General features: G+C 38.7%; 1 protein-coding gene and 1 non-coding gene across 2 annotated transcripts; one reads left to right on the top strand and one right to left on the bottom strand.

Moving 5' to 3' along the window:
- Positions 1–3,889: 3,889 nt before the first annotated feature.
- Positions 3,890–3,998, top strand: LOC142641876 (small nucleolar RNA R71). Its single transcript, XR_012845549.1, has one exon. It is a non-coding gene; the product is annotated as a small nucleolar RNA R71 (small nucleolar RNA).
- An 11,442-nt stretch (positions 3,999–15,440) lies between these two features.
- LOC142639673 (uncharacterized) lies at positions 15,441–15,920 on the bottom strand. Its single transcript, XM_075813820.1, has one exon. It carries the CDS (start codon positions 15,918–15,920, stop codon positions 15,441–15,443), a length of 480 nt encoding a protein of 159 aa, XP_075669935.1.
- Positions 15,921–19,735: the final 3,815 nt, after the last annotated feature.

Here is a 19,735-nt window from a genome sequence, read left to right on the forward strand (position 1 = left end):
AACTATTGTAGGAAAAATCAAATCACATAAATATTACTGATAATCCTTAACAAGGTTTCATCCTCAGCCCTAATTATAAATTTAGCTACTCATGGTAATTGAAATAAAACAAGAGAGTAAAATATTAAACATTAAACTAGACAAATAAAATAGAGAAAGAAATAGTCACAATGCTATCATGGAGAAAAGCTACAGAGAAGCCACATGTGACACTGCCTCTTGCTCCAATTTTCTGTTTTGTATCCCAGCTCTAGTACTAGCCTTCTTTGAATTTTTCCCTAAAGAGCCTTTAAATAGGTCTAGGAATCCTATTACAAGTTGAATTCTCGTTTGGAGAAAATCCTTGATTTTTAGCCTTCACTTAACCAACGACTTTGGCCTATTTAAAGTTAGCATTCAGATTTTTGGTAAACTACAGAGCTATAGTCCTTTAAGTTAACTTTCCAGCCCAACTTGAATCCTTTAGATTAGACGTCTGAGCCAAAAGCTATGCCAAGAATACTGACTGATATGCAGGTTGGAATCTTAATCCGAATTGGACTTGGATTTGGTGCAAATTTCCTTTGATTCCTTACTCCAATTGGACTTAAATTTAATTGGGTTGGCCTTCTTTAACTTCATCATGGCCCCTGTAAAAGTAAAGTCCATTAGCTTTCTTCTTTGCACAAATCCACTTATTTAATTCCATTCTCCTACAAAAGACAAATTCACGTAATAAAATTCAATTAAGCACAAAATTGATTATTCAGCATTATTCCAAAACCAAATTTAAAATGCATGAATTAACTCAAAATAAGTATGATAATGCTTTAAGAAAGAAAGAGTAATCAAAAGGCTCAACGGTGTGACTAGCGATAATGTATCAAGAAAGGAAAAGAAAAACACATATATGGCTCAAAGTAGACACAAATGGCGTAATCTCATCTCTCAAAGACTAGTATAGTTCTTTCAACATCATTCAAGTGTGGCGTAAAATTTAAAATAAAAAAAAAATTTCTTGGCCAAAAGAAAGAACAATGAGACTACAACAAGGGAAACATGTTATGCACTTCCAAATGAACTTTAAGATTAGAAAAAATAAAATAAATAACCCTCCAAAAATAATGATTGGCTCAAAACTCATAAGGGTTTTAGTCTCCACATTGTTATCTTGAAGATTTTCTAATTACTTTTATCCTTCAATGACAAGTTGTGTCTGAGTGGCTACATGCATGTGAATGATTTGAGCATGAAAACAATGAAATGCTTTAAGCAAGAGTAGTATAATGAACTCAAAACATAAACCTCAAGCTAGGCAAAAAGATTTTTTTTTTTTTTTTTTGGTACTAAACAAAACAAACAAAAAGATAGAAATCTATGTACATCCCCCCAAGCCTAAACCAAACATTGTCCTCAATGTTAAAAATGATACTCTCAAATATATGTCTTGAATGAAAATAGAGAAAAATATTAATATGCAACATGAGAACCAAGTAGAAACAAGTAAGGTAAGGAGAAGGAGGAGACGTGCCTTGATCAAGCTGATTGTTATAAGTTTTAATTTCTGTCAAATATCAGCTCGAACAAAAGAATATAAAACTAAACAAGAAAATAAACAAAAATATTAATCTAAAAGCTAAAAATAAACAAGAAAAGATTTCCTTTTTTTTTCTTTTCTTTTTGCAAAAAGATTTAACACAACTGGAGATTAATCCTGATATATAAGACCATCCAAACCTCAACAACACCATGGAGATAAATAATGCATATTATGAATGGACTAGTCCAATGAGATTGTAACTTACCTGGGTCAAAAACATGTTGGGAGGATTTAGCAATCCCTTCCAAGTGAATTCTATGCATAACCACAAAGGGACTAATACCCTTAATATCAGCAATTGTCCAACCTATAGCTTCCTCATGCTCTTGAAGTATAGTTACCAATTGATGTTTCCAAAAGTCATCCAACTTTGGTGGTTTTACAATAGATGGGAATGGGGATGAAGAAAATGGAAGATGACTGCTTTTGGTTGCCAACTATCAGTACTTACGAGAGGAACAGAATCCAACAATGCATTAACCTCCTCAATTGATTTTTCAATATCCAAATTGCAATAAAAAAGGGTTAAGCAAACCTTAGGGGATCCTCACAACTTGAGTGTATGAAAGTATCATGGACTAGGCCCTCAATCATGTTAACTTCACATATATCCTCATTGTCTAGTACTTGCTTACTTATGTCAAAGATATTAAGCTCAACAGTCATATTCCCAAAAGAAATCTTCATCACACCAATTCGAAAATTGATCAAAGCATTGGATGTGGCTAAGAAAGAGCGACCCAAAATGACATGGATTTGTATACTGGCATTTAGAGCAGGCTCAGTGTTTAACACAACAAAATCAACAAGAATATAGAAATACATCCACCTTAATCAACACATCCTCAACAATACCTCTAGGAATTTTCACAAATCTATTAGCTAACTAGAGTATCATAGTTGTGGGCTTCAACTCCCTTAAACCTAGTTATAAATAAATTGAATTTGGCAGTGGGTTCAAACTAGCCCTCAAATCTAGCAAAGCTCGCTCAATGAGACGATCCCCAATCTTGCATGAAATAGTAGGAGATCCAGGATCTTTACATTTCACTGGGTATTTATTCTGAATGATTGAATTGACTTACTTTGTCAAAAATTCCTTTTAAGGGACATTTGTCTTTCTCTTCATTATCACATGATCTTTTAGAAACTTGGCATAAGTAAGAACTTGCTGAATTGCATCAAGAAATGGAATGTTAATTTGCACTTGCTTAAAAACCTCTAAAATATCAACAAATTGTGCACTTTTTTGAGGACTGATTAAAATTTGAGGAAAGGGAGCTTTAGGAACAAACTTCTTATCAAGAGGGGAAGAACTAAGATCCAGAATTGGAATTAAGGTTGAGTTGCCCCTCTTTTCTCTATGATCATCCTGTGAACTGTGAACTCCTTTTTCCTCTAACACAGTTTTTTTTTATTATCCTCCACTTCTAGCATTTTCACTTGATTATTAACTTGTCTTCTGGACCTAAGGGTAGTAATAGACTGAATAAATTCATGTGCATGAGTAAAACTAGAAGAACCATTGATGGCATACTGCCCTTTTGGGTTGGGTATAGGCTGACTAGAAAATTTTCCTTTTTTCCTCTCTCCAACTTGAGTTGCTAACTGGCCAACTTGATTTTCCAACTTTAAAATAGCTTGAGTATTTAAATGAGTGAAATCTTTTATCTCTTGAATGGCTTGGCTAGTTGATTGCATGAAACTTTAGAGAGACTCCTCCAAAGATGATTGTTGTCTTGGTGGTGCCATAAACTGGAGAGTTGATTGAGGAATGGGAGGATATGCTTGGGTAGGTGGACAAAATTGACTTTGTTGATGCACTTGTTGTCCACTTATATTTGTGGGAGAATGGTTCTGCCTCCAAGAGAAATTAGGTTGATTTTGCCAATTTGGATTGTATGTCTCTGATAATGGACTAGCAAGTGGCCTTCCATAATTATTCAGTGCATTTGCTTGCTCAGTATAGTATTCAGGGTAGCTAGCTATGGAAGGACACATTTGTGTTGTATGCATAGGACTTGCACAGATAAAGCATGTTTCACTTTGAACTTGATTGATAGAATTCATCCCTCTACCTAAAGCTAAATCTTCAACCTTACGAGTGAGATTGTCCAACCTAGCTTTTATGTCTAAATCTTCATTGACTTCATACAATCCTCCTTTCTTAATTGTAGGGGCACATCTCTCTACGATTAGAAAAATCCCATTGTTGTGAGTTTCTGATAAATTTTCAAGAAATTCTCAAAAATCCACCACCATTCGTGGACTCAATCATTATAAAAATATTGTACTAGTCTCCATGTTTCAAAACCATGGTGAGGACACTTTAAGATCAAGTCCTTAAATCTTTCCCAACTCTCATTAAATTTCTCTTGTTCATCCTGATAAAAATCTGTAATTTCTCTCCTCAAAGCATTGGTCTTGGCCATTGGGAAAAATTTAGAAAGGAATTCGGTGACCAACAGTTCCCATGAAGTGATAGATCCAGGTGACAAAGAATTAAGCCTCGCTTTTGTCTTATCCTTTAAGGAAAAAGGGAATAAAACGCAAGCGAACAGAGACAACAGTGAAATTCTGGAACTTACAAGTAGCACAAATCTCAATAAAATCCTTTCCATGCATATAAGGATCTTCTCTATCCAATCCATGAAAAGTAGGAAGAAGGTGGATTATTTGTGGCTTCAACTCAAAATGTGCAGCAGTGGCTGCAAGCAATACTATGCAAGATGGAGGATTGGTGGTAATAGGTGAGAACAACTCTCTAAGAGTTTTTGAATCATCTCTTGTTTCTCCCATTATGGATGGATAATCAAAAATAACAAGATGATTTTCTTTATCACGTATTCAAATTCTCATACACCATGCACAAAGAAATATTTTTTTTTCTACTTAAAAAAATAAATTTTAACTACAACTAGTAGAAGGAAGAATTCAATTAAGACCTAATTTATTTTCCTAACCAAGTCCCCGACAACGGTGCCAAAAACTTGTAGTGAAATTTTAAAGTACTCGCAAGTGTACAAACCATACCAAAGTATAGTTTGACAAGAACAAGGTCGAACCCATAGGGACTTGAATGAACGTAGGAAAATTAATCAAATCTTAACCAAATTAATCCTAATCAAGTTTAATAAAAATTGATTGTTTACAATTAAATATACTAAGCAAATAATTAAACTAAGAAAAGATATAATATAAAGCAACAAAGGGATGTAAACAATCCAGAGAAAGGAATTAAGGTTTTGGAATTCGCCTCGTAAGTCATATCAGCATATATTTATGATCATTAATTTTTCTCACCTACTGCATGATAATCTAGAAATCAATCTTGTTATTATGGAAAATATTCTCATTAAAATCTTTATTTCAAAAATCAAATGCATGTTCTTCTTCGCATCATAGGTATAAAATCAAATCATCAATTGTATCCGTTGACAAACAAATCACAAGAGATATCCAATTTTAAAATCAAGAAATAATAAACCAAACATTCAATTAATTAAGACAAATCCTAAATTATGAGAAAAACATGATTGAACTAGAATCCCATCTTAGTCAATTGATATGAAGCAAGAACAATTTAAATCATTAAAGAACAACTTTTGTGGGAAAAATCAAATCACATAAATATTACTAATAATCCTTAACACGGTTTCATCCTCAACCCTAATTATAAATTTCGCTACTCATGGTAATTGAAATAAAACAAAAGAATAAAATATTAAAGATTAAACTAGACAAATAAAATAGAGAAAGAAATAGTCACAATGCTGTCATGGAGAAAAGCTACAAAGAAGCCACATGCGACATGCCTCTTGTTCCAATTTTCTGTTTTGCATCCCAACCCTATCACTAGCCTTTTCTGAATTTTGCCCTAAAGAGCCTTTAAATAGGTCAAGGAATCTATTACAAGTTGAATTCTTGTTTGGAGAAAATCCTAGATTTTCACTTAACCAACGATTATGGCCCATTTAAAGTTAGAATTTAGACATTTGGTAAACTACAAAGTTGTAGCCTTTTAAGTTAACTTTCCAGTTGTGGTGGGCCTTTTTTTGTGACTGCGGGCTGGGCTGCCTCCTACCACGCTATGGCCCAAAGGTTTTGGGTTAGAGTCTCAAGACCGGCCTGATCACAACTCGCCTCAAACTAGCTTGTGCGCAAACTAAAGCCCTTTTGTTGGAACCTTGATCACTCACCTATGGCAGATAAAACTGTTACAAGAAAATTATGGAAGACAGGTGTAATATAACAATAATAAAAGGAAGTATGTTTACTGTGAGCCAGAAAACAAGGAATACTGAGTGAAATAAGGAAGAAGCAGTGCTACGATATAAATGCAATATAAATATGACGGTAATAATAAATAAAGGGAAATAACACCAAAGCTTAATCAATAAAATGAAAGAAAGGATGGTCAGTTTGCCGTGCTTGGTTGCCTTACGGAGTTAAGTCTAAGAAGAGAACCACTTCTTCAATGTGGGTAACCTCACGAAAAAATCCTGCCACAGAAATTACCCACTTTGAGAGAATAGGCCTAAATGGCTTATGCTCAAATTCCTTAATCTTCACTAAAGGGCAGGCTTTTAGAGGGAGAGAATGGATTAGCCTATTGGTGCATGTCTATTACGACACTCTTGCCTACTCTCTGTTTTTCTTTCTCTTTCTTTCTTAGTTTTCTGCTCTACTTTTACTCTCTTTTTCTATTGTTTTTTTACTCTGGTATTTTTGTGTTCTCTCCTGCTTTCTTTTTCCATGTTCTTATGATGATCTACTGTGCATAGCGGATTCTCCTTTTATATTGCCTGCCGTGACTAGGTTTTTACTACTTTGCCCCTTAATCGCTTTTGTCTAGGTGTGGGTGTCCTCCCAGACCACCCACTGGTCTGTCAGCTGTCTGGTCACCACCACTTACCTGTGCTAGCCGTGCCACATCCCATTACTAGACAAAGAGTCCTATTTTGTTTGCTTGCCCACCGTGGCATTACCATCCAAATAAGGGTGGTCATTCTCTCTCACTATCCCTCATGGTATGCACCTAGTGATTCTAACTTGTCTTTCCCTCTTTTGGGTGTTATGTCATCCCAATAGGACATTTTTCCGAAAAGAATTTGAGCGGGGACCCCAGAATAGACTCTCCCCTTCTCCCTACCGTTAGACCACACCCTCTCTTACCTCTAGCCCATGGCCCAACAATCCTGTATTGACTGGGTACAAGTTAGTGGTGCCTAAACCTTGTGCGTGTTGTACTTTCATATGTGTCCATTGCTTGTCTGCTACTCATGCGTTTGACATTACTTAAAGGCTCATCTGTGTATTCTGCTGCTCATTCTTGACTTCTTGTGACATGAATGGGCTTCTGAGCCTTTATTCTTCATAGCTTGCTTCCTTCCTGGGCTAGGTCTTGCTTGACTGTGGGATTTTCTTTCTCTAATTCATTCTTTATCCCTTTAGCGAGTTTGTTGGTACTTATGCCACACCATTCTGTCATTCCTGGTGTGTCATTGTTTGCGTCGTGCTTGCTGGGCCTCTTTCGGGCCTGTTGTATGCTTTCCCTTTACTTAATTCCAGTGGCCCAGCGGTATCATTAGGCTAGTATTCATGCTACTTTGGGCTTCCTTGGCCCATTCCATTGCTTCCAGGCTTCCTCAGCCCATTTCATTTTTTTGGGCATCCTTGGCCCATTTTCTTTCCTTAGGCATCCTCGGCCCATTCTAATTCTTTATTCGCATGAGCTTTTACTAAGTCTGGGCCTCCCCGGCCCAAATTACCATATCCTTCTTCACCTTTGGGGTCTATGGGCTTTCTATCAACCCCTTACTCACTTAATTCATTACTTTGGGCCTTTTTGGCTCATTCTTGCCTGCTTTCTATTTCCCATAATGCCTATGGGTTTACTACTTTTTCTCTGGGCTCTTTTAGGCCCACTTGCTTTTTTTAAGGCCCATTTACTATTTTCTAGGCCTATGATCCATTATTTCTGCCACTCGGGCTTAATGGTTTTTTTCTCAATTTACAAACTTTTTTCCTCTCATATTGTTGGGCTTCTTCCTGCTATTGGGCCTTCTTGTCAAAATGAGCATCAACATTCAACGCTTTGAGCATATGAAGTGCTCCTGTGGTTCATATGCGTACAAAAAGGACTCTTCTTCTTCTTTGTCCTTTCTTCTTCTTTTCTTTTTTTTTTCTTCGCAGGCTTTTTTAAACAGTGGGCCCAACATTATTTTTCTTTCTTTCCTGCCATGAATAGTGTTGTCTCTTAAAATTTTCCAATTTAGCAGTTATTCTGAAACACAGCTTCTGCTTCATTAATTCCATACCTTATCTGATTGGTGACCCATCGCATCCTTTCGTGTCAGTGTTAATGACATTAGTACTTAAGGAGATTCCTTTCACGTCAGTGACACAAAACACTCTTTCCCTTTCCTTTTCTTCATCACGTCTTCTCTCCCAAACACTTTCACCCATCTACTTCGATCAATCATTCCATCATAATGCCAGCAAAAAGCCAAGGTTCTTCCTGCCACCAAAAACATAGACGAAGAGGCTCCTTACTCTGAATTGGAGCATTCCGATGAGGAGGAAGGACGCCGCAACCCGAATAGCAAGTGTGCACCTCGGGTCGTGTATGGCTTTCTGTTTGTCGTCACAATACAGAGGTGTCTTGGGCTCTGTTGGCTTCTTCGATCCTCAATCTTGTCATCCACCAAGGTACCTCACTTCCCGTGCCCATTCTCTTTGAATGTAGGTCAGGTACTACTTTGCATTGGAAAGAATGGGTAGATGAAGAGTTATCCGACAAGGATTTCATAGCGGCGTTACAGCAAGCTAGTGTGTTGAAGGCCATTGTTTCATGGCATTACCTGTCCAACTACAAGGACTTGTTCAATCTCTGTCATTTAGTCCGCCGGTGATGCACTGCTACTCACACCTTCTTTCTTTCCTACGGTGAGATCACCATGACCTTGGAAGACGTGGCAAACCAACTGCTTTTGCCTATTCTTGGTGATGTTGACCCCGGTGCCTTGGAGCTCTCTGCAGAGGAGAAGGCAGTGGAGGCCGAGTTGAGGAAGGGGATGAGTGGTAATGTGAAGTTGTCACATTGGGTCGGATCAATTTCCAAGGCTTCCATTGCTGCTTGCCATGCGGCCTTCGTCACATTTTGGCTCTGTAAGTTCATCTTTGGCTCTCATCCTCATTATGCTATGAAGCCTTTATATTTTTGTTTAGCCATCAAGATATCTACTGAGGTGAGTCTGCCATTGGCACCCATGTTTCTGGATCATCTGTATGTATAGTTAGATATATTGCAGAGTGATGAGAAGTAGGTGGGCTCCTGCCATATAGTTACTACTTCTACCTATAGCACTATTTTGCAGCATTTGTTGTGGGAGTGCTATGCTAGGCATTTGGCAAATTGTAGGCCTGTTCGCTTTGCCAAGGAGAGATATCATCCGTGTCTGAAGGTTATTACTGATATCTGCGGTCGATTTGCATTTGATTTTCTGTTGGCTTTTCGTTGTGTTGGGTTAAAGCCGTTTGGACATCCTGCTATTGATTTCTTTGACAAGGGAGTTGGTTTTTCTTGGAGAGCATATAGGAGTTTGGGAACTGGTTATACATGTGTTGATTCTGCCATGGGTCCTTTTGTTGATATTTCTGGGACGACCACCCCATTGACTGGTTTTGATGAGAGGTATCACATATTTGGCAGCCACCAATGCTGGGTGGTTGCCTTACTTGGCCGATGAGGGGATTCGGTTTGTGCATTATTTTGCTGATAAAATGAGGAGGCAGTTTGGGTTAGACTAGGATATTCCTGATGATTTTTCTGCTATCATGGAGTCTTCCACTTTTGTTCGGCCATACCTGCGACATAGTGCCTTTGAGTTTTGAAGCAGGTGTTTTACAGCAGTCACCATGCTAGGTTCACAGAGGGAGGGTATTTGTACTGCAGCTATGCACGGGTATTGACATGCCATGACAATCTCATTTGAGTAGGAGTTGTTGGGCAGCTGTGGGTTTTCTCTCATTCCTCATGATGGGCTCCACGCAGTCCTTTCTGCTAACCTTCAGTACTTCTTCCTACCAAGTCTGTGGTGGCATATACTAGGAAACAGAGTTAGTCTGCTATATTTGAGTGGGATACAGAGGTGAAGAGGTGGTTCTGGTATGCCGGTGATTTCTCCATGGGTTGGGAAAAGAGAGTGAAGGTGACAAACCTTCCCATACCCGTGAAGAAAGGCTCCGCGTCTCTGTCCGCCAAGCCTAAGTCTACCAAGAAGGCTAATGACTCCTCCGAGGCTTGTTCAGACATTGTTCCTTTTGAGGGCGGCCTTCCTCCAATAGGTAATATAGTCTTGGAGAGTTCTCCTCCTCCTTCTGCTCGTACCCATTCCAGCAAGCATCCCACTGCAAGCAAATCTAGGCACATTGCTCTGCGGCCATCTATTGATGCTCCTCCTTCTAGCAGGACTCGGGGCAGCAAGAGGAAGACATCTCCCCCTCCTTCATCTGCCACCACTGAGAGGAGAGTATGTTATCTCTAATTTTGCTTCTTCTCCATTTTTTTCTCATTCGTAGGGCTTTTCTACGGCTAACCCCATATACATATTTATTTATTTCCTTCCTCTTGCCCCTTTTTTTCTTTTCTTTTTTTTTTTTTTTTTTTTTTGCAATCTAAGCACAAGGAGGACACTTCTGCCACCCGTCCTATATTGGTTAATGAACCTAAGTTGGAGGTATGTCTTTCTCTCTTTCTTTTTGCATGTGTTCCTATTGCCATGTGTCATTATGTGCCCTATTTCTTTCTCTCCTCTTCTTTTCATATATATATATATATATATATATATATATATATAAACACACACACACACATATACATTGCCACTTATCATGTGTTCCCTTTTCCTTTATTTTTTTTTTCTTTTGTTTCGTCTTCTTCAAGCCAAGCCCGAGCCCATCTCCATCAATCACCCTACGACTGAGGAGGTTTCTATTGCCATGGGCATACCCATGGAGGGCTTCTTCGATGGGGCCGATGTGGTGGTTGAGGTCATGGCTTCTGTTGCTCCTGCTACTGCACAGGAGGGATCCTACCGAGACCTCTATCCCTTCCGCCAAGCTTGGACCTGTAGAGGAGGATGCCCAGACCAAGGGGGTCAGTGAGCCTGCTTCCATTCCTACCAAGACTCCTACTCCCCGAAGGGAGTTACTCCCTCGGCTGCTTCCCAGACTAAGATTGCCTCCCTACTACATCTCTTGTTATATCAACCAGCGATCCTTTTAAGGCTTTAACTCAGGTTGTGAAGGATGGCTCTTCTCTGGTAGTTACTCCCTCATCCATCCATAGCTTTGCCACTCGTGGCTTGATGTGGACTTGTCTTTTGATGAGAGATCTGAGGAGGTTCTTGAGGATTCTGATAATGAGCCTACCATAAAGACGAAGGTCTCTAATTCTGAAGAGGAGGACAATGATGAGCACGAGACCAAGGCTATAGGTACGTATTCCTTACACTTATTAGGCTTTCTCTCCCATCCTTTATCATTGCTATCTCTTCTCTTTTTCTTATCTATATATATATATATATATATATATATATATATATATTTGCATAACTTCTTGCTGCAATCTTCATCTATTCTACATGTTAACTTCTTTCAACCATAGATATTCCTGAGGAGCTTGAGACTGCAATAGATGTCGTGATGCCTGTAGCCCCCATTCCTCCTACAATACCTACTTCTTCCACACCTACAGTGCTTGTTTCTACTATGCCTACTGCATCTGTTTCTATCACAGCCACAGCCCCCATTTCTTCGGGTCCTGGTATGTTTTCTTTCCTCCATCTTCTTCCTTATTTTTGTTATGAATTTGTCCTCTTTATTTCATCTATTCCTTATACCGCACTTTATATCTTCTTTCAGGTCCGATTCTTATTGCCCCTTCTCAGTTTGAAGTGGGCATCAGTTTTGCTACGGTTCCAGGTCCTGTAAGCGAGGCTGCGGCCTTCTTCATTCGCTTATACCATTAATGATCTTGATCCTGCAGACTTCTGGGGTGCTGGGTCTCCTTATGTTGACTTCCATGGCTTTAAGGTTCCTAGGGAGTGTGCTTCTCATTTGGAGGCAGTCTATAAGAGCCGTGAGGACTTCATGCTGGGATTTCTTCTTGGCCGTTCTGCAAGAGAGCACTTCTCTAAGTTGTTGGGGAGTGTGATGAATGACATTGAGCACAACTTCATCGATACTATTTTCGCCGAGAGGATCTTGCAGTGGAGTGAAGTGGTCTAGGAGTTTATCAGAGTGGGCTTTGCTATAGAGTTCATGTTGGACCACTTGCGTGAGATTGTCCGAGCCTTCTTCATAAAGAACGTTCAGCCTGCTGTGGATGCCATTGATACACGCATCAAGGCTTTGAAGAAGATGGTGGCAAACTTGGAGGGACGTCGCGAGCACCTTATTTCTAGTGTTGCTGGATCTAGTCAATTTGGAGATCAGACTCTCATTTCTGAACTTCGTTGATATTATGTAGTTTCCCCTTTATTTCCTTTCCCTTGTTTCCCTATCTAGTGCACTTTTATTTTCTATAGTACTTATTAAGCAAGTCTGACATGACTGCTATAGTTTGGGTTTGTAAACTATGATACGACATTTGCTACTGCTTTTGCTACAAGTATTACTATGACTATGACACAATATGCTTTTTAATACTTCATAGTTTTTCATTACATTCTGAATAAAAGCATACTACAATACTGTCTTGTGACATGGTCACTTGGAGGAAAGGAAAAAGAAAAACATGGAACTAACTAAACAAAAGGAATAACTACATGATTTTTTTTAAAGCATAATATTTTTTTAACCACTTGCCATTGATGGGGTCCATTAGATCTTTGCTAGCCATCTAGGCCAAATGATAATACCCTCTTGCATGTGCCAAATTATCACAAGAGCTCCTTCCCATTTTGGTGAGAACTTAGATGGTCGTGCCATATCTCGCTTGACGTGATCTGCTGCCTTTAGCACAAATTTCCCTTCCACAAACACACTTTCTCTAGTCATCCTGCCATAGGCTTCAGCCATCTTTTGTCTATATCTGCGGTTGCGTTCTTAAGCCTCTTCCCTTTTCTTGTCTAGCCCTTCTAGGTCTTCACACCTTTCTACCGCAAAAACTTCCTTCTCCTTTTCTTTCTTTCGCATTTGCATGACTCTTAGAGAAGGAGTCATTACTTTTACGGGGCTTATCACCTCTGTTCCATAGACTAAAGAGAAAGGTAAAAACCCTGTGGTTGACTTTGGTGAGTTTCAGTTGTTAGGATCAGTGCTCTTAAATCCTATTGTATGATGCTATATATGTTATTATGTATGACATTATGTATGACTTAATGTTGTATTTATTAAATTTGTTTTATTATTATCTGAAATAATGGTAATATGAATATTGGGACATTATCATATAGTCCATGAGATGCATAGTATGTGATTTATGTGAAAAGTCACAGAAGATATAAATCACAAGTTCTTTGTAAACTTAGAATTGTAGTTCGTAGTCGGTGATGAAATTGAGTTTTTCATCTGCGAAGACTATAACATATCAACTAAGATGATTTGTCTTGATCATGGAAATTGAGATTTCTAGTTGGTATGTTGATATGTTTTAAGAGTTAAAACATATTGAATTGGACCGATGTGAGATTTATTATTCTCCTAACGACTGTCAAATGAATAATAAACTCACGACTTATATTTGCATGAACTCTTAATCCTGAGAGAATAATGGACTTGATCATGAAGTGTGGGTTGCTTTAATATATCAGGAGTGGAGTCTAAAGAAACGATCAAAACCTCAGTATGTTGGGCAACCACATTTAATGTTGATGGAACATGTATTCTCAAGATGGAATTCATAGTCTCTTAACGGAGATACAAAATATTCCCTTCAGATAAGTTTAATGGTTTTGTTATTCAGAATGTTAGGCCTAACTACTTTAGTACATTTTTGCTAAAGTATATATTTATGAAATTGGATTTCATAAATATATGATTAATAACTTAAAGGATTAAACCGGGTACTCAAGGATAAGATGTAGTAATTTACAAAGTGGCAGTCTACATTCATGACTTTGTATTACTACGAATATTTTATGAAGGGGTTGCATGTACAATAAAGTCTTGAGATGTAATTTATAGATAAGGCCTAGAGTGCAACTATATTTATATAGTGGTATTAAATATAGTTAATGGTAACTTTGGACTTGTCAAGAGTTGACAAAAAAGCCCAAGGCCTATTGGAGCTAGTGTCTTATTGGTCCCTTTTGGTCCCACTCCAAGCCACATACTAAAGCCCAATTGGAAAGGCCCAAAAAGCCAGTCTAATTAGATAATCAGTTAGATACAAAGGGAGAAATATACAGAAATTTCTGTAGAGAATTCTTGAATTGAGAGAACACTATTGTGAAATGGTGTATGTGTGTGTGTGTGAGTGAGACACTCTAACATTCTCCTTTGTAAACTAATTGAGAGACCACACATCTTGGGCGTAAAGTGGAATTGGAGTGAAGATTGAAAGTGTTCCCGAGAACTTCTGATCTTTGGTTTTGAATTTCATCGCTCCAAGGTACGCTCTCTTGTTCTTGAATTCTGAAACTTACATAATGCATGTTATCGATTGTGAATGAAGTAGATCCGTTAATTTTCTGCTGCATATGTTTTGTATGAGATACAAACCATGTTTAATCCTATTATCCTACATCGGTAAGCCCAAAGGGCATCTGGAAGGTGCGTTGCCCATCCTTCAGTATATTCCTAGCTCATCTTGCTAGTAATCTTTATGAGGGTCTTGTTCATTGCCTCTACCTGCCCATTCCCTTGGGGGTAATAGGGCGATGACCGATTGTGTTTGATTTGATAAAACTCTAGCATCTTTCTCAGTGCCCATTATCACTGATGATTCTGTGGGGCACTTCGAACCTAAGGATTATGTTTTCCTTGATGAAGTTTACCACTGCCCTTCCCGTGGCCTTACAGAGTGGTATTGCTTCTACCCACTTGGTAAAATACTTCGTAACCACTAGGATCCATATGTACCCACATGATGGTAGATTAACTGGTCCCACCAAATCAAGCCCCCAAGTGTGGAAGGGCCATGGGATGACCACACTATGTAAATTCTGTGGGTGAGTGTGAATCAGGTTGGCTTGTACTTGGTAACTGTGGCATTTTTTCACAAATTATGTTGTGTCCTCTTTATGGTGAGCCAATAATAACCCATCTATAGTAGGCATCTGTACAACTTTTCCTTCCCTTAGTGCTCCCCTCATTTTGCTATGTGTACCTCTTTTATTATCTCATTTGCTTCTTCAGGACCCAGACACCACAATGGGTATATATCATACCCTTTCTTGAAAAGAACTTCGTCATGCAAAAAGTAATGTGTTGCCAACCTCTTAAGCTTGTATCTTTCACTATACTTTTACGGTAGGATACCTTCTGTTAGGTATTGCACAAATGGGTTCCTCCAATCCTTGCCGATGAAGATAGCATAGCTTTCCTCTTTGTCTGCTACAAGCTGACAGGACTCGCATTGGGTTTGGACCTGGTCCACATCCTTACCCATGCTTGGCCAATAGAAACCTGCCCTTTGGAGTCTGCTGTAAAGGTTGACTTCTCCGCAAAACTTGTAGGTTCTATCATGTACTTCTCTCAACTTTCTTTAGGCCTCCTCCTGCTCCACACATCCTGACAGGATTCCACCTGGCATCCTGCGGTACAATTCTCCTTTTACCAAGGTGTTGTCTTTCAATGCATTCAATTCTACCATATCTTCTTCTTTCATCAAAGCTTCTTTTATGGGAATCCTTCAATCTTCTTCAAATTTTTCTTCTTCGAACATCTCCTTCAGTATTTCAATAATGGACTCCTTCCATTCGCTGGCTTCTATCCTGGTGCTGCTCCCTCCAAACACTATTTGAGATCCCAACGCAGCCAGCGTGTCTGCATATCGATTTTCACTCCTCAGAGCGTGCTCTATCTCAAATGTTGAGAACTCTTCCTCCATCTTCTGGGCCATCGTTCTGTACGGGGTTAAGCTGGGTTCCTTCAAAGAGAAACTCCCCTCGGTCTGGCAGACCACTAGGTTCAAATCACCTATTATTCTTAAATGCCTGACTCCCATTTCGAGGGCCATAACCAGTCCAATGAGATAAGCCTCATATTTTACGGTATTGTTTAAGTAGGAAAATTCCAATTTGAATGAGAGAACCACAGCTTCGTCCTCCTTATGATATAGAACTATTCCCACGCCTCTTGAATGGGCTGTTGAGGATCCATCAAACTTCATTACCACTACTCTCTGACTTCTTCTGCCATGGCTACCTCCCCTGGAACCTCATTGTCAAGCAGGAATTCCTCTTCTCTTGGGAATTGTGCCAACAAGTCTGCTATAGCCAAGCTCTTCACTGCTTTGGCGTCCCCGCCTTCAAATCATATTGTGACAACTATAGTAACCACTAGGATATCCTTTTGGAGAGAATTGGCTGCCACAACAAAACTTTGATTGCATGAGACTTAGTCATCAGTCATACCTCGTAGGCCAGGAAATAATGGTGTAGCCTCTGTAAAGCATATACTAATGTCAGGCATGCCCTTTCTGCCCTTGGGTAGCGAGTCTCCGCGTCTTTTAGAGTGCGTCTAATGTAGTAGACTAGTTGCTCAACGCCACTTCCATCCTCTTGGGCAATCAATGCGCCTATGGCATATGAGTTGGTGGCTAAGTAAAGCAGTAGTGGCCTTTTGCGGATTGGGCCTTGCACAGTAGGAAGATTCATCATAATCTGTTGTAACCTTTTAAAGGTTGTCTACTGTGTTTCTCCCCACTCAAAGCTTTGCCCCTTCTTGAGTAATCTAGTGAAGACTGAAGTGATTGATGCCAAACCAAGGATAATCCTTCGAATGTATGAGACCTTCCCCAGGAAACTCTTCAGTTTTACCGTGGCAAGCGACTTCATAGTTGCTATGACTGTAGTTTTGGTTAGGTCTACATCTATTCCTCTGCTATGAACCAAGAAACCCAAAAATTGCCTAAAAGATACTCCAAATGCACACTTAAGGGGATTCATTTTCAAGGTAGAGAAGCCCCTTGGTCGCAACAGTTCAGATTGAAGTAAAGAAGCCCTTTGATCGACCTTCCATCAAGATCGAGGTAAAGAAGCCCCTTGGTCACAGATAGCTCCAGTTTCAAGGTTGAGAAGCCCCTTGGTTACCTTTCATCAAGATCGAGGTAGAGAAGCTTGCTCACAAAAGTTTAGTTCGAAGTAGAGAAGCCCTTTGATCGACCTTCTATCAAGATCGAGGTAGAGAAGCCCCTTGGTCGCAAATAGCTCCTGTTTTAAGGTTGAGAAGCCCCTTGGTTACCTTTCATCAAGATCAAGGTAGAGAAACCATTTGATCACAACAGTTCAGATCAAAGTAGAAAAGCCCTTTGATTGACCTTCCATCAAGACCGAGGTAGAGAAGCCCCTTGGTCGCAAACAGCTCCAGTTCAAGGTTAAGAAGCCCTTTGGTTACCTTTCATCAAGATCGAGGTAGAGAAGCCCCTTGGTCTCAGACAGCTCTAGTTTTAAGGTTGAGAAGTCCCTTGGTTACCTTTCATCAAGATCAAGGTAAAGAAGCCCCTTGGTCTTAACAGTTCAGATCGAAGTAAAGAAGCCCTTTAATTGACCTTCCATCGAGATCAAGGTAGAGAAGCCCCTTGGTTGCAACAGTTCTGATTTCAAGGTGGAGAAACCCCTTGATTGCCTTTCTTCAAGTTCCAAGGATGAGAAGCCCTTGGTTACCTTTCGTCAGGACCGAGGTTGAGAAGCCCTTTGGTCACAGACAATTCCATCTTCAAGATTAGGATTGAAAAGCCTCTTAGTCACCCCATTTGTCAAGAATCATTTCCAGAGTCATCAACTACCAGCTAAGTCAAGTATTTTCATTTTTTGTCAAACGGCAAGGCACTGGTTCTATGTTCCAAAGTTTTAGGTTCTAGGGCTAGGCAATCTTTGAAAATTTAACCTCAATTAAATCATGGTCGCTAAAATCCGTGTCTTTGTTTTACATTGACATTTGCTATACAAGCTCTGTCAATGAGGGGCATTCTTTAGACACTCGATTTTGCACCCATGATTTAATCAAGGAAGATGACTAGAATGACCATCCGTGTACCCCCAAAATCATGATTGCATTACATGCATCAATTTGTTCTTGCATTGCATGCATTAGTTTATTCATTGCATATCATGAAAATGATCTTGATATTCTTATGGTCGCAATGGTGTGTCCGGTTTCTAAATCAAACCATCGAATCAAAAAATATTGCATGATCAAGTTTGCACGGTCAACATGCATTGTATCTAGGAAGAGTCGACCATGCACAATTAATTTAAATTAATTATGATTGGTTAAACAATTAAAATTAGTTAAATATTTTTGTGATTAGTTAATGATTAGTGTCTAAAATAGGATTGCATGCATAGGAATAAAATGGATGATTGGATAATAATAAAATTGTGGATAATCTGAATTTTATCAAGATTTATTTTAAGGGATTTATCTACAAGAAAATTGTTCCTAAAAAGTTTGAATTATCCAAAAAAGAGATTAAAAAAATCATAGATCAAGGATGAAAGCACGTCTAGGTACAAAGACCGGATAAAAAAAAAACCCTAGAAAGAGAGTCCAAAACGCACCCGAACACGAAAGTGCATTCGGCGTCCAAAGTATCATTCGGCACTTTTGGAGTGCCGAATTGGCCTCTTTTGGGCTTTGGCCCAACTCCCTTCAGGTCACGATAAGGTACACCCTTCTCGATCTTTTTGCAAAAGGATGAGTCCCGATTCGCGTTCTACACATCGAAGCTATATTTTAGAGTTTTCTAGCCTCTATAAATAGGGACTAGATCTCATAATTCAGGGAATTTTTTTTGGTGCTCTGAGAGGCATGCGTTTTTAGACTCTCCAAGTGCTTATATTTGCTAATCCTTTCTGATACTTGCTGCCAAAAATAGGGCTTTTAGGTTTCAAAGATAATTGAAAAAATTTCTTTGAACCCTAAAACATCCTCTCAATAACAAGGAGTGCTCATGCAAGAGGTTGTTTTCAATCACTCCATTCTCTTTTATGCTTCTTGTTTATGATGATGCATGTCTTCTTTTATTTTTAATATGAATGTTAACCATTGCTTAAATGATCTTAACTTGTTATAATCTCTTTCTTAATTTCAATAATTTGCATATCACCAATTATTCTTCTTAATAAAAAATGGAACTACATCTTTCTTAGATGTAGATCTTAACTTTTCTTAATCAAAAACGAATCTGCATCTTTCTTGGATGTAGATCTTGATTTTCTTTAAACAAAAATGGATATGCATGTTTATTAGATGCAGCTTTGAATTTTTCTCAAATTAAAAATTGATTTGTATCTTTCGTAGATACAAATCTTTTTTTTTTTTTAATATATGCAAATTTTGAAACAAAGAAAAAGATTATGCATGATTATATTCATGTTTGTTTTGTTTGGTTCATATAGCATAAATTTATGTTATGAATGAAATTTTCTTCAAAAAATCTTTTGTTGGTTAAATACATGTTTGTATCGCATACAAAACATATGCAGCGGAAAATTAACGGATCTACTTCATTCGCAATTGTTAACATGTACTATGCAAATTTCAGAATTCAAGAACAAGATAGCGTACCTTAGTGCGGTGAAATTCAAAACAAAAGCTCAGAAGTACTCAGAAACACTTTTAATCTTCACTCCAATTCCACTTTACGCCCAAGAAGTGTGATCTCTCAATCAGTTTTTCAAAGGGAAAATAAGAGAGTGTCTCACACTCACATACACACCATTTCACAATGATGTCAATCTCTGTCAAAATTCTGTATGTTTCTCCATTTGTGTCTAACTAATTATCTAATTGGGCTAGCCTTTTGGGCCTTTTCAATTGGGCTGGCCTTTTGGGCCTTTCCAATTGGGTTTTAGTGTGTGGCTTGGAGTGGGGCCAATAAGACACCAGCTCCAATAGGCCTTGGGCTTTTCTGTCAACTCTTGACAAGTCCAAAGTTACCATTAACTATATTTAATACCACTATATAAATATAGTTGCGCT

Source organism: Castanea sativa, chromosome 6 (genome assembly GCF_040712315.1).
Source record: "Castanea sativa cultivar Marrone di Chiusa Pesio chromosome 6, ASM4071231v1".
NCBI classification, from domain to species: domain Eukaryota; kingdom Viridiplantae; phylum Streptophyta; class Magnoliopsida; order Fagales; family Fagaceae; genus Castanea; species Castanea sativa.

Excerpts from the sequence above, each read along its gene's own strand:
- LOC142639673 (XM_075813820.1), bottom strand. The coding sequence starts at position 15,920 with ATGAAGTTTGATGGATCCTCAACAGCCCATTCAAGAGGCGTGGGAATA.